Source organism: Peromyscus maniculatus, chromosome 8 (assembly GCF_049852395.1).
Source record: "Peromyscus maniculatus bairdii isolate BWxNUB_F1_BW_parent chromosome 8, HU_Pman_BW_mat_3.1, whole genome shotgun sequence".
Lineage (NCBI taxonomy): Eukaryota > Metazoa > Chordata > Mammalia > Rodentia > Cricetidae > Peromyscus > Peromyscus maniculatus.
Window position 1 is genome coordinate 31149754 of NC_134859.1, and position 16144 is coordinate 31165897.

A 16144-nucleotide genomic window follows, 5' to 3' on the forward strand; every position below is an offset into this window, starting at 1 on the left:
TGTTGTGTCCTCTCAGGACTGACTGAAATGACCATGCTGGGCATGGAAGCTATGGGGAAGTCAGTCACCACTGAGAGCAGTCCCAGCTTCCTCTCAGTCTCACAGAGATGCTTAGAGATCTGAGGATCTTACTGTAGCACGAACCTTAAAGAGTCTTATTAATAAAAACAAACCCAAGGCCAGTTATTGGGGTGAATGCTGGAAGATCAGAGAAGCAGAACAAGCCACAGCTTCCTGACCTCACCAATTCCTCAGCTGATCCTGTTTCCTCAGATTTGAAGCTTCTGTGTCCTCATCCAAAATGAATCACAGCTGAACTGCTTCTCAAAGCCTGAAAGCTTAACCAGCTCTAGTTCCTGTCCCCACGCCTTAAATACCTTTCTGCTTCCTGCTATCACTTCTTGGGATTAAAGGCTCTTGTTACCACGCCTCACTGTTTCCAGTGTGGCTTTGAACTCACAGAGATCCAGATGGATCTCTGCCTCTGGAATGCTAGGATTAAAGGTATGTGTTACCATTGCCTAACCTCTATGTTTAATATTATGGCGGTTCTGTTCTCTGACACCAAATAAATTTATTAGGGTGCATAATATATTGGAGAATACAATATCACCACATCTGACACCTGTCATTTATACAGTGTGTCCTTAGGAACAAGGACTTTATGCTCAGCTCCATGTTGTCAGTGCAGCTAGTCAGTGACAAAGAACAGAAGTTCAGGAGAGGAGCCTCTCAGGGTTCAGCTTCTCACTGGTGTCATAGCAAAAGTTATTGTCTCTTCTTGTTGACTGATCCTTGTTTCATCTTGATTTTCAAATCCAGAAATTCCCACAAGTCCTCCAACAAGACCTACAACTACACGGAGACCCACAACTACAAGAAGACCCACAACTACAGCAAGACCCACAACTACAGCAAGACCCACAACTACAACAAGACCCACATCTACAGCAAGACCCACAACTACAGGAAGTCCCACGACTATTTCAGCAAGACCCACCCATGTACCAACATTACCCAGAATCTCCACCTCTACTTCTACAACACCAACACCAACACAAACTCACACACCAGGTACAACCCTATGTGGTTCAGGACCCAGAGTCCTTCTCATGAGAGTCGGTAGGACACAGACACTGAGTCAAGTCAGAAGCAGAATATAGGTGAAGAGTTGTTAGCTGGGCCAACAACAGCTTCACAAAGTCTGTAACTTCCCAGTCATAAGTTACATTCCCCTCTGCTGTGCAAGAGCTTGAACATGGAAGATACTCACCTCTCTATATCAGATTCCCAGGGGATTCACTACTAGCGAGACTTAGGTGGATCACTGATCTAGGACAGATGATGATGATGGTAGGAATCTGGTCCAGCTGGACCTGACTATCTGATGAAAAACTAAAAAATGACTGAGAACTAGGGTCAGGGTGGGAAGACTCTTGACCACTTACATCCATTTTGAAATTGGGCCATGCAGCTGAGGCCACAGTTCAGGAAGGGTAACATTTAGCATTTCCTGAGCACCAGGTAGCATGATACATGCTTTCTGATGCAGAGTTTAATTCTCAGACACTTCTGTTCTATATAGCTGTGACCTGTCCCTATTTTATAGTGACAGGAACTTACAGAGTCAGAAAGCTCACGGTGGAAGTTACAGAGACAGAAAGTGGCTCAGACTCTGTCCCTGTTCACTTGGGTTGGAAGCTGGCTCTTCTGACTCCAGGGTCAGACCTCTGCCATGAGCATGGATGTTTGGAGGGTTTGTACAGTTTCCACATCCTCACTGGAAAGGCATCCTAATACCACCTCTTTAAAGAGTCAATGGATGACTTGTAAATTTTACTTTAAAGATCTTTCAATTTATTAGTGTAGATGAAAAGTCAATGTAAGTCCTTTGTAGGCATGAAAAAAAAACACACATCGAATTCAAAGGCTTTAGGAAATGCTTTTGAATGAGGCCATGTTCATACTTCTAATTGCGTACAAGTAAAGTTAATATTAATACATAGGAACTGAACTTACAGATGGGGAGAAGCATGTCATTCTGTTGGCAAGTTTGGGTTCAAACTTTCTACACCTTGGAGTGAAAAGATAGCTGTCAGAGGGGCTCTTTAAGCATCCTATAAACTGTCCATCCCCTGAGGGAGGGCTGGATGCTGACAAGCAGAAGAAGCCACACAGCTTTCTGTTGTTGTTCTTATGGTAATATGATGTGTGATATTTATATCCCTGTCCTATGACTGGCCACCCAGTGCTTTCAAGCAGGGGGACCCTGAAGGACTGGGCTACATGCCAAGTGTGCAGAGAGCTCTGGGTTATATCTAGACATGTGGAGCACAGGATTTGTGAAAACAACCACTTTGTTCCAGGCAGCTGCACACACTAGTGAACTGTGAGATCTCTCAGGATTGACAGAACTTTTCAATACTTAGTTTTTGTCTGTGTCAGGGGATGGGCTCATGGGCTGAGTTTGAAGAACATAGATAGGTTTTTTCACTTCACTAGAAACTGAGATTTAGAAGAAAAGCATTGGATCATGAGCCCAGATGACCTCTTGGGAGGTGTTTAATATAATCTTATATTTCTATTGTTAGTTTCCTAAAGAATTGCAGTTGAAGGTTGACTGTCCTGTCCAGGGAGAAGGCAAATACAGTGGCTACTGTAAAAAGAACACATATCCTCACATCCACCTCGGGTGCTCATCCTGGTTGTCCCAGATACTATTCATGGAATATAGGATGTGAGGCTGTAAGAAAAGGGAGAAAGTGACCCAGGAATCAAGTTAAGCTCATGATGCCTTTTATGAAGAACTGAATTGGGTAATGTGTGACCATCTGACATTTGGGTTGTCCTGTCATTAGTTCAGAAGGACAGTCACATCCTCTTACATGTTTCAGTGTTAGGATAAAACAGGACAGTAGTGCAGAACAGGAGGGTGTTGTTCAAATGTAAGGGTCAGGTTGTAGTGAGGCAGGGGATCCAGAAAGACTCTGAGGAGCCATGAGAAGCCCAAGTTCAGGTATTCCAGTCTGGCCACAACCAACTTACTCCAAGATCCTCCCTTGTTCTGAAAAGGGAAGCATTTAGAGGATCCCAGAGAGGCAAGTGCTCATCTCTGCAGGTGAAGTGAACTGTGAGTGAGAACAATGTAGGGACTCCAGAAGAAAAGGGAAACACAGGCTGCACTAGAGTGTTTGATGAGGAAGCCTTTGGTGAGCAATGGAAGATGAGTCAGAAAACACAGGAAGTCACTCCTATACGGGAATGGATGGAGGACAGGAGACCCTGTCTCAGTCTGTCACTCAACCAACCAATCAATCAACCAAATGTATGTGTGTGTGTGTGTGTGTGTGTGTGTGTGTGTGAGAGAGAGAGAGAGAGAGAGAGAGAGAGAGAGAGAGAGAGAGAGAGAGAGAGAGAGAAGTTCCACAGCACAAGGCAGGCTGCAGAGTAAGAGTCATCCCCAGGGTGATCCTGCTACCTTGAGAAGAACTCAATGATGAAATGGTCTGTCTATTCCATGTTGTTCAGTGAGCTCATCTCCATGGAAAGAAGTGTGGATAATCTGGGGCTTGAATAAGACCTACAGTGAAGAGGGTAGTGAGAAACTTCCAGGTCCCTTTCCTAGAAGGTGAAATAACCCTATTCTAAATAAACCGGAATCTTAACTTAGTGTCCTATTTTCCTGTGTTGTCATCTATGTATTAGAGGAGTTCAGGAGTCTAGAATGGAAAGTGTGAGACAATTCTGAATCCTGATAAAGCTGTCCAGAATATTAGGACACAGGTCACTTGCTCAGGCGGTGCCAATCTTTGGATATATTTTTCAGAGGAGTCAGCTGATACAGAAATGAGTAGGAAGGAGCCATTCCTGCTTAGGAGGCTGGGGGAGGCACTGGGAGAGGTGACAGTAAGTTTTGATTCTATTTCCTTGGTGGGGGCCAAACTCCAAAGCTGAAACATTTCTTGCATTGTTCTGATTCCAGAACCCACTACGGTTTATCCACATCAGACAACAGCTGAGGTGACAGAAACTCCATCCTACACTCTTGCAGGTAATTAAGTTCTTCCTCCCTTATCCCCTTGGAAGGTGCAGATCTTGAAGCTGGTGAAGAACAGGTACCCTCTGCAACAATACAGATCTGACATTGTAAGTGGTGTCAGGGACAGAGACACAGCTCCATTCTACACACACAGCATCCTCAATTGGTCCTTTCCCCACAAACACCTTCATTCAGGCCAAAATAAGCTGACTTCTCAGAAGAAAAGAGTATCAGGGACACTCAATGGCATGGAGTGTTGAAGATATTTAATTTAGGTCCTAAGCACCAGGTCATTATAAAGAGGGATGCCTAGCAAAGGAATAGGGCACACTGAGGCATGTGTATGGACTTCTCTATGCGGAGCACTTAGGTTTTTTTACCTTGAGTATACACATGGTATGGTGGCTCTCAAGTTGGATCTCTGGAGATTGCTAAGAAGTACCCCATCCCCTGCTGCTGTAAGTTTTGAAACAATGCTCCAAGATGTAGTTTACAGCAAACATATTTGGATAATTTTCTTCCACAAACAATATTGTGATCTAGATTTCTGAACAATATTTTTTTGCATTCAGGAAAGGGAGAGAAGGGCTCTAAGTGCCAGGTTCCACATCATTATTTCTGGAAATCTTACTTAAGGGCCTAAGTCACAAACAGAGCCTAGACTGTAGATGTTGCTTAAACCTAGTCATTGTCTTTGGCTCCTTGGAAGAGTTTTCATATTGAGTGAAATGTAAGCAAAGTAATGTGAAAATGAAGAAGGCTGTGAGTCATCTAACATTATTCTACTGGGCAGGCCAGTTTTAGCAGTAGTTGGGGGCTTCCATAGACCTGTAATGTTCCCACTCATTGTGTGGCACTGTGTGTACATTGCCAGCAGAGATGTCTGTCATTTGATAAAAGTAGAAATATGGAGGCATGTGATGTCTGTTGCTCCATCTGTAAAATGCAGTGAAGGGGCTCCTTGTCAGGATGTTACAAACTATATATCTGATATAGGGTTCTGTGTTTCATACATAGACACAGAGAAACAATGAAAACAATAGATTCCTTGTTATAAAATAGACATTTCAAATGTACTTCAAATATATGATGTTCAAAACATGCTGTCCAGTGTGTCTCCTGCCATATTCAATATTAACCCTCACATATTATAAGACACCTTGGCCTTGGGGGTAATATTTACAGATGTAGAAAAATATATAAATTCCTAATTTTAATTTATTTTTCCTCTTGTTGAGTAGATTGGAATTACACTGTGACATCCTCAGACGACTTTTGTGATAATTACACTGTAAGTATATTCCTCCCCAATTTATTAGCCATGTTCACTTGTATATCTTCTGGGAAATAATCTGTATTTAAAGATTTTTGTCTGTAAAATTAGTTCACAGATATTTACATTAAAAAAGAAAAAGAAAAGTAGTCAGATATAGTGGAATATTCCTTATTCTTAGGACTCAGGAAGTTAATACAAATATCAGAAGTTTGAGGCCAGCCTGGACCATTAGGCAACTTGGGCTACATAGTGAAACTTTGTCTCAAAAACTGTAGATAAATAAATTAGTAAATATATAAAAACAAAAAAATTAAGAGTTTGTTACTTACAAAGGATGTTTGAATTCAAGATGTTCATTTAGGGTTCCCTAATACTGTTTTTCTATCCACTGACAATTCGATGTAGTGGCCACTGGTGATATTTTTTTTCCACACATAACTCCACATAAGGTATCAATGTCCTAAACATTCTCACTTTTGCATGACTTTTTTCCTAGACTTTCCCAAGAACCTACCGAACACACTGTTTGAGGACAGAGCTTAACTAACTTGTCCATGGTCTCCCTGACAGGGCAGAGGAGCCAGGATTGTTACTCCAGAGACGAGGCTCATACAGGGACAAAGACCCGGTCTCTGATCCTCCCTTTCCCTGCAGTTAAACCCATCCCATAGGCTCTGTTTAGGGTTGTTAGATGAGTACTAAACTATTAGCCTCACCTGCTGCCCAGCCTGTCTCCTGCTTATTCAGTATGTGGTGATCCCTGATCACCTGCACCAGGGATCTAGGGGAGATTCTGCATTTCTGTCTGATCACATGGTGTTTATCAGGTTGCATCCAGGAAAAGAGTCCTCCTACTATTTTTAGAAAGTTATTAGATATAATTGTATTGTTTCCTTTTTTCTCAACTCCTTTCAAGCCCTTCTACATACTCCCTCCTTGTTTTCTTTCTAATTCATGTTCTCTGTTCATTTGTTAATATATATAAATATATCAATACATATCATATGAATATTATAATTATAATATGCAATATATTAATTTGTGATGTATAATTGTTAATATATACATTTCAACTGTGTATGATATGTATTATATATTGCATATATTTATATTTAATACATATATATCCTAAAATTGTTAATATAACCTGTGCAGTCTGTACGTTATTTGTATGTATGTGTTTCCACGCTGACCATTTGGTATTACATGTTTACAAAGACAAGGAGTCTTGATTTCCATTTACATGACAAGTAGGGTCTGTGATGGAAGACCAGACCAGGAGCTGAGCACACTGAGGGCAAGTGAACTTAGAGATGGGCTACTCTGTTTTTCTCTTTTAATATTGTAAGATGATTTCTGGAATTTAGGGAATACCCTACTGACTATTAAAGCAGACATAATCACATACATGATGTATGAACCTACATTAATTATGAGGTTAAAATTTTGACTGAGGTATCCACCTACGTAATCACCTCAAGCACCATAGAATATGTTTCCATCACCATCAAAGACACTGAATTCACACTGTCTTGGAGTTACACTGCCCATTACCACCTCAGATCCTTGGGACTTCCTGCATATTCCAGACTAGCCACAGGCCAGGAGAGATGAAGCTCTAGGAATTAGAGTCTAGGTTAAGGTCAAGCACATGTTTTCTGTTCTTCTTCCTTGCTGCCCCTGTGTTTACTGATGTTTATTTATTGCTACTATTGTTTTATTTGTTGGTTCCTTAGGAATCGATCCTTTCACAGGAGCGGCAGAAGAACACGAATACTGGCTTCTATGTAGGCATCTCCGTGGCTGCCCTGCTGTTACTGCTACTTGTGAGCACCCTGGCTGTCACCAGTAAGTAATTTCACAACTGTCCCCAGGGAAGGAGAGCCAGGGTTCTCTGACTGTCTTTAGCAAATACACATGTCATAGGAGTTTTGAGTTCACATGGCTTCCATATCCCTAGATCCAAGGCACACTTGGTAAACATCTACTCCCCAAGAAATGTGTTAGGACCCACAAAACTCTGCAGGTGATTTCTGGTACCTGGTGAGTGCTCTGTTCAGTGATCTTGAACCATTGTCGCTATGTCTCCAAAGATTCCTATTCTGTAAAACTTGGCCTCATGTGGTTCACACTGGTACTGACCTTACGAGGTAGCTGAGGATGACCTTCCACTCCAGATCCTCCTGCCTCCAGCATCCAAGGGCTGGGCTCACGGGGATAGGCTGCAATGCTTGCCTGCACTCCTGTTCCCAACTCTGTCCTCTGTCTTTCAGTTGTTGCCATCGGAAGGGAAACATTATATTTTCCAAAAAATAAATTACATAATATGACACAAGAGATTTTGGATAGGTTTGAGAATTTTTAGACCACTGTAAGACTATGATGTGTTCTCTCCTTTCCCACCCTTGGGATCTCGCTTGTTTCCCATGATGATACTGTTGAATGTTCTGGAACATATTTAGTATAAAAGGCAAATGAGACATTATTTGGGTGCCCCCTGACTAATACTGAACAGACTATTTGAAGGTGGCACCCAGGCCTACATGGCCCTTTCCATGAGTTGTTCATGTGTACACAGTGTTTCTCTCTGTGTAGTCCATTCCCTGTGTAAGAACTTCAGCCATGGACTTTACATGCCTGAGCCCATCACAGACCTGTTTCACAGGAAGTGGGGAATAAGAATATGCCGGTCAGATTTCAGATGTTTCCCTTCATTATTTAAAGCTGCTCATCCTAAAGCATTATTTAAGGTGGATCTAGTGTCATGTGTTTATAATACCAGCATTTACAAGTCTGTGGCTAGCCTGGGCTACATATCAGATCATGTCTGAAAGGGAGAATTACATAGAAATTGAGTAAAAATCCACAAATGTGTTCCCTTCCTTAGTCCAAAGTTGTTTATCCTTCCCTTACAGGCTTGTTCTCTAGCAGCTCATTAGAAAAGAATCCAGACTCTTTGTTTGTTTCCGTGAACAATAATTTACCAATCGCATTCTATCAAATTAGGCCATGTGGATGAATATCCCAGACAATGAATGGAAAGAATCTCCTTCCTGTGGGGTACAGGAAGGAATTACCCAAAGTTACCAGGGCATGGTTCAATCAAAAACAGAAGCAATATCCTTAATTAGGGGAAAATATCATGAGTGTTTCTGATGACATGTTCAATTATCCTTTCAATTTATCCCACCTCTACCCATTCCAATTTAGGGTACATCCTTATGAAAAAGAAGTCGGGGTCTCTAAGGTAAGTTGACATGGATTGTGTTGATTCTTTTTGTACTAACAGTCTTGAGAATGTCTCTCTATGTTCTCTTTTACTACTAAATCATTCTTTATTATTTGATTCATAGATTGGTTGGTTGATTTGAGGCAAATCTTATTACGTGGTCCAGGCTGGCCTTGAACTTGCTATGTAGCCAAGACCAGACTGGAACTCACATTTCTCCTGCCTCAGACTCCTTTCGTTATGGGATTACAGTGTGTTCCACAATTTGCTTGGCATCCATGCTGTATGTTGGATCCCAAATAAAAACAAGTCCCTTTCTTGTTGCCCTCATTTCTCAGAGATATATTCTGCATTCTGTATATCCTGCATTTACGGTAGGACAGGAACAGAAGGCCCTTGATCCTCACCTCTTATAGGTAGACACTGAATTATTAGTTTTGCTTTCTGGATCTGGTAATGAAGGAGTTGATTTGATCCACTCTTGTTTCCTCAGTGTTTTCTTTCACTGTGTTCCTATTCTATTAAAAAACTGATGAAGTGTATCACAAGGTACATAAGCTAGTAGAAAGGTCCTTTTAGGTGCTTTTAGGCAAACATGTTGAAGATGACAGGGTTAGGTGGCTGTTTGAGGAAGCCCCAAGGGAGCAGAGGATTTAGAGGAAGATCATTTCTGAGGCAGCCGGGACTGTAACTGGACTGTGGTGTGGCCAGTGTCTCCACACTCCACACCAGTCTCCTCCGCTCACTGCACTGGTGTCTGCCTCACAGGCTCTTTACTGCCCTTGTCCTGTTACTGCACTTGGAAGCTCTTTTATTCTCTCCAGTGTTATCTGCCCTCCTCTACAGCCACCTAATTTTCCTCAATTGACTAAAGATTGGCTGTCCACAGAACTATGTCTTCAGTCTAATTCCATGTCCTTCAGGCTGCCTCCATAGACTTACCTGTGTCTGTGTTAAGCACAAGAGCCCAGCCATAGACTGGGTCTTGACCAGTGTCAGGCCATTAGAACTGCCTGACACAGTTAGTTCTTATTAAGTGTCCCTCACACCTTCCCTTCACAGTAATAAGTCTATAAGGTAGGAACTACTATTACTCTCATCCTACAAGTAAAAAACAGACAAGTCCATAAATATGAGGTCATACCTTGGCCTTGACTCCAGGAGTCCATGCTTGGAGATCTAACTGGTAAGTGAAATAATGTAAAGCAAACAGACTGTTTCTGGAAATGGAAAAGAACTATTCCCAAGAGTTGGAAGAACACAGCATCATTTTAGTCCATAATTTTTGTTCCTGCATTGGAAAGGCATTTAAAAAAAGGTTAAATTTAACCTTTTTATCTTTGTATGTGAGGGAGAAAGATAAGGGTAGGAATAGGCAGAGGTGGAGGCAGAAACAGGGACAGGAACATGGAGAGGACAGGCATGAATGTGTTCAAGTACACCTGCCTGGAGGCCAGAGGAGGACAGGGAGTGTCCTTCTCCGTCCCCACTTTATCCTCTCAGGCAGAGTCTCCCTTGGACCTACAGTTCACATTGTTTGCTTTGCAAAGGCCAGGAAGTACCAGAGATCATCCTCCTGCCTCTGTCTCCCTCAGTGCTGGGTTACAGGGATGCAGGCGATGTTCTACCTGTCACCTGGGGGCCTGCATCTGAACTCTGGTTCTCCTGTTTGTGCAAGGACCATGCTTAACTGCTGAGTCATCTCTTCAGGCCCCAATGTTACTTTTTAGTCACTTAATAGAAAAGAAAACATTGGAGAAAACACAACACAGAAAGAAGAGGGGGAGAAGTTGGGTGAGGTGGCACACACCTGTTATCTCAACACTCAGTAAGCTAAGGCAGGAGTACTGTAAGTTAATGTCCAGCCCAGACCTCTAGCAACAGTGTGTCTAAAAATAAGTGAATAAGGCCTTTATTTCCAACTCAGCAGGTAGAGGTGGGTGGGTCTCTATGAGGCCAAGTCAGTCTGGTTTATGTAGTATTTTACAGGAGAGCCAGGGAAACATAGTGAGACCCTGACAAAAACCAAATGAATGAATGAACGAACAAATGAATGAATGAATGAATGAATGAATAAAGTATAAATAGTAAATAAATAAATGCAATAAAGAAAGCCACAAAACCAAACTAACCACTACATGACATACTCTGGACATTCTCTCATGACTTTCTCTGTCAGTTATATCACACTGACTCAGGAGTGTCCTGACCCTCCACTGTTTCCCTACATTTGTGACTGTCCCAGGCACAGTGGAGCTGGATCTCTCTTGTTCTGTCTAATTCTCAGCACAGGCATGTTCCTTATGTGGTTGACTAGAGATGCTCCTTTTGGTTCTGCATTTCAGTAGTAGAAATGGCTGCTATGTACAAATGATAAAACTCCACTATATCAAAACATCACCCATGAGTTCATCTGTTTTCTTCTCTGGTTTGCCCCTTCGTGAGTTCTAGAAGCTCAAATGTCAGTCCACTGTGCCTACCCTGACTGACAGGGACACATGATGAGCTCTGCAATTTCTGCCCCTCCCACAGCTGTTGGGGTGGGCCAGCTGTGAACACCTGCAGTGCTCTCCTTAAATTCCTTTTAGTCCAGTACCTGACGTTTGTGTTAATGTGACATCTGTAAATGTGTGTCATACAGTAATCTTTGAAACTGTGCCACAGACCACCGGCTTCAGTGCAAAGACACTGCTATGTTGTTTGAATGTTTTTCTGCTCCATGTTTAACGTTAGAGGATGAAGATGCTGTGCAGGTTTCAAGTCCCTTTCTTTTTCAATAAAGAAAATTTTGTGTTATTGTGTGCATGATGTGTGTGTGTGTGTGTGTGTGTGTGTGTGTGTGTGTGTGTGTGTGTGCAGGTTCCATGGCACCTGTGGAGGTCAGAGGACAACACTGTGGAGCTGGCTCTTTCCTTCTGCCTTTCCAAGGGCTCCAGGGATCTCACTCAGGTCACAGGCTCTCCTAACCCTTTCTAAAGTGTCACAGTGCAAGTAAACACATGAGTTATCAGGTTCCTAGCCCAGTTCTCAAATGTACATCCTCATTATGTACCTAGATATCTGTCTCCCTAGGTCTTCCACTTTTTTGTGTTTTATGACATTAGTATGTTGAAGGACTCCAATGTGAGCTGCTATTTTTTAAAAAAAGAATGTTTAGTTTCTCTGATGCCTGTTAAACTTTTCTATGACTTCATAGGAGGGACCTCTGTGGTGCTGATCACTGTTACATTTTTTGTGAATGGGGCTCCTGGAGTCCTGAGCTCACATCATAAATGAAAGTTCTGCTGAGACCTGAAAGGTGACCTCTTGTTCTTTCTTCAACATCTCTCCCTCTGCAGCTTGGTTGCATTCCGTGTCTCTAAGATGGGAGCTTTTCAAAACACAGCGAATGTGAAGTCCAGAGCTGAAGACAATGTCTACATTATTGAAGACAGTCTTTACCATACAGATTGAATCCCAGTGGCCCTCTGAGGGGCTTCTTCCTGAGAGTGGAAAGACAGCGACCAGATTGGACAGTGCAAACACCCTTTACAGCTCCAGGGCTATTTTCTGTGTCGGTTCATCCAGCAGTGGTGGAGAGGGTGACCCTCAGCTGTTTGTACTCAAACTCACTGTTAACATCATCTTAATTCTAATGTTCACACTGCCTCAATCTCTCCACATACTGCAGTGCATTCTCTCAAACATGAACATTTTTTAATTCTGTGTTTCCTTTAGTCAACATAATCATCAGTAGTGTAGGAAATAGACTCTGGCCTTGGTTATTAAAATCATTAAGAAAGGAACAGGATTGAAAATATTAAAAAAAATGTGAGTGAGCACAGGTGGGAGGGGCATACTGAATTTAGAAGTATTTTATGATTATGTTTTATCTATTTTATTGTAATTTAATGTCACTTTCCCTCCCATCCCCAAGGGCACATATAGGTTTTAATTTCTCTAATAGATAAATAGAAGGCACTCTAATGTCACTATTAGAGTTGGTTATGCTTTCTTATTGCTCTGGAAATATGATTCATTATTATGTGGTTGATCTTAGGATAAGGATGGGTGTTTTATGTCAGTAGAGGTTGCCATGATGGGAATGGACCAGGCAGACATCAGGGGAAGAAATTAGTGGACCAAGTGATTGAAATCATTTTCACTGCAGTATGACTTGGTGCTCAGTGTCCTGTCCTCACCCACTGGACTCTGAATTAGGTGCTGGAAGAAGACAATGCAGACATGAAGAGGAAAGGGGGAGCAGGACCCAGGCTCTCTGCCTGAGAGAAGTCCTGTTCCAGGAGTGACTGGGTTTAGGACTATCACTGGTTTCATTCAGAGTTCTAAACATATAATTGTCTCCAGATCATATTTACATATAAATTTATTTCAGAGAGACAAAGTGATATAGTTTTGATAGGAAAAAAGGATAAATTATTGAATCTACTTTTAAAAAGCAACAACTTGTTCAAAATGTTTTACATTGCTATGGATATTAGTTTATTGATACAAATTTAATGTTAATTTTGTTATAATCTATGTATATTTCTACTCTTGTTCCAGGTATTATATGTGTACAGCTCATTGAAATTATAATGTACAATTAAGAAATACAGATTAATAATGAATCATTTATGATAATCAACCTTACAGTAATGTTAATTAGGTTTTCTAGATATGCAGAGATACATTTCAGATAGATGGGTAATCTTCAAACACTTCCAAGACCTATAGAATATGGCATGTAAAATGTTTTAAAAAGTTAGACTTTCCTGGATAATTAGACATGTCTTCTCCTGGCAGCACCAATTTACTTCAAAGAGGAAGATGGGCATTGAAGACACTCCATATAGAGTTTATCTTCTCCTTGGCAGAACTGGCTATTTGGGCAAGAAACTACTCTTACCTGGACTGTTTGACAAAATGTTGTATTGACTGGACATGCAGGACCCATGGAAAAATGACCACTAAATCCTGCCAAAACAAGATAAGATGGTCCTTCAGGTTCCTGCTTCACAGAGGAGACTGCCAGACATTCTACAGGACACAGGGAGAAGCAACTGAGAGACTCTAGGCCTATAGTCTGATGATGGATGCCCCAATGTTGCAGAGGAACTTTGCGTGGCTATCCAGACAGACAGCTGCCTCTGTCATTTTAGATTTTTGGAATTTGCGTACAATGCTTTTCCTGTTTACTTAGGTAATATTATATCCTTCTGGGATCTTTGATGTAGTTGAAGATTAGATAGTTATAATTGTCCTTGGTTATGATAAAAGATAAACTAGATATGAAACTTTAGATTCACAAGTATAGTATAGATGACAGAATATTTTCATTAACTTTGCCAAATACAAATAGACTAGATATTGTAACTGTAATTCTTGCTTGATAACTGTTTTATTATATGTAATTTTACTATGTTAAAGCTAAAACCTTCCTTGATTAGATAGAAAAAGGGAAATCCTGGGGGATATCTTTCTGTATGCTGTGAATATGTGTTGCTCTAATTGGTTAATAAAGAAGCTACTGTCACCTATGGCAAGTCAGGTTATAGCAGGCAGGAATTCCAAGAGAAGGACAGGAAGAAGAAAGGCAGAGGCAGAGAGACACCAGCCTGCTGCCCTAGGAACAATAAGCCAACAGATCAGTAATTCATGGAATATGTGGCAAAACATAGATTAATAGAAATGGGTTAGTTTAAAATATAAGAGCTAGCTAGCAAGAGGCCTGCCATAGACCAGACAGTTTGTAAATAATATTAAGTCTGTGAGAGATTATTTTATAAGCATCTGTGGGATCTCAGGGCTGGGCGGGACTGGAGAAAACTTCTGACTACCACAAAGCAATTTTTCATTGTTTTGTCACATGCATCAGTTTGTCACAAGAATTATTTGGCTTTGCTAGTGTTAATAAAGGCTGTTGTGTTGGTATATTGGTATATTCATTGCCAGTTTGGTTGTTGAGAAAGCAGAGTTTCTAGAGGTATTAATTTCTACTTCAGTTTGAGTAAGCCCTGACTCCAGTTAGAGACACCCAGTCCATAGGAGAATAGGATGTTGGATCTCAGTCCACATTTCACTGCTGCTCTAGGAAATGAATATGTGTCTGAGGATTTCTTGGGGAGGTCAGATAGTAGGAAGTTGCGTTCTGGGTTTGCCAAACGGGGCTTCCTTGTCTCCTTTAAAAATGATTGTTTTTTACATTATAATGATTTTTCTTTTCCTTTTGTTTTTTTTTGAGACAGAGTTTCTTTGGTATAAATGTTGTTTTGTAATTTATTATTTTTCTTTTTCTTAAATTTGAGGGAACTACACATCAAACCAGGCCTTTTTCAATGATAGCCTGGATTTGTAGCTTTTCTAGAAGATTTGTCAAGATCAGCCTGGGTTCTAGAGGGATGAGGCCACTAGATGGGGCCATGCACCCCTACACTCTCCTGCCTCCTTCCTGATTCTTATCTGGTGGCTGCAGGGCTCTGAGATTGTGATGCTTGCTCTGTTCTTCAGTGTAGCATGAATCTTAAAGAGTCCTATTAATAAAATCAAACCTGAGGCCAGTTATTGGGGTGAATGCTGGAAGATGAGAGAAGCAGAACAAGCCACAGCTATCTCACCTCGGCAGTTCCTCAGCTGATCCTGTTTTCTCAGACTGGAAGCCTCTCAGTCCTCATCCAGAATGGGTGTCAGCTGTATTGTGCTGCTCAAAGCCTAAAAGCTTAACCAGCCAAATGCTTCTAGTTTCTGATCCTCATGCCTTATTTATCTTTCTGCTTTCAGCCATCACTCCCTGGGATTAAAGGCGTGTGTCACCTTGCCTGGTTGTTTCCAATGTGGCCTTGAACTCACAGAGATCCAGAGGGATTTCTGCCTCTGGAATACTAGGATTAAAGGTGTGAGTGCCACCATTTTCTAGCCTCTGTATCTAGTGGCTGTTCTGTGCCCTGACCCCAGATAAGTTTATTAGGGTGCACAATATTTTGGGGAACACAATACGGCCACACTTCAGTCTTCCTATAGATGCCTGATAGACATGTAACAGTCTGGTTATTAAGTTATTATTAACAGACTAAAGTTCTTGTGGTAAATAGCAGATTCCATAGAAAGAACCCTTCTATTTAAGTCTTCATTACCACTTTGTAAAGCCTGTATCAGTCCCATTAGTGTCTCATTTTTGCTGCCATTATTAAGCCAATTTTTCAATGATATGAGATGGATCACTATGCTAATTGTTATTATGACAAACATTGTATACATCCCAGGAAATTCTTACATGTCATGTAAAATTTCATTTATAGTACAAACAAAAAAGTTTTAAAATTCCTGGGTGGTGATATTGTCTGCCATTTTTGAGAAATATTCAAAATTTTCAAAGAAAAAGTTTATTAATTTGTTTATTTATTAATCAGTTTAAGGTGTAAAATTATCGAGTAATTTTAACTCAGATGAACTCCTTGAGAGCTGGTCCTAACAGTCTTAGGTGTTCCAGAAGTCCCAGTTCTCGTGACGGTTTTTAGTGTAGTAGTGATATTCATCCAGCAGGTGTCGCAGTTATAGCGTTCAAGGCAACGCTGGTGTAAGCTGACTCAGCTCCCTGAATAAACTCTGTGAATCAAACACT

At 41.1% G+C, this 16144-nt stretch overlaps 1 protein-coding gene across 2 annotated transcripts in view; it reads left to right on the top strand.

The window, feature by feature from the left end:
* The window catches only part of LOC102927243 (hepatitis A virus cellular receptor 1 homolog), a 34715-nt gene extending 18872 nt beyond the window's left edge, over nucleotides 1-15843 (top strand). Inside the window, exons 4-9 of one of the 2 annotated variants that reach the window (XM_042283890.2) lie at nucleotides 823-1074; nucleotides 3983-4051; nucleotides 5281-5330; nucleotides 7052-7163; nucleotides 8526-8562; nucleotides 11883-15842. In XM_042283890.2, the coding sequence (XP_042139824.1) occupies nucleotides 823-1074; nucleotides 3983-4051; nucleotides 5281-5330; nucleotides 7052-7163; nucleotides 8526-8562; nucleotides 11883-11997 (635 nt within the window). In that variant the 3' untranslated portion in view covers nucleotides 11998-15842. Of the gene's footprint in view, nucleotides 1-822; nucleotides 1075-3982; nucleotides 4052-5280; nucleotides 5331-7051; nucleotides 7164-8525; nucleotides 8563-11882 lie in introns of both variants that reach the window. The other variant, XM_076578233.1, reaches the window with a different exon arrangement.
* Nucleotides 15844-16144: the final 301 nt, after the last annotated feature.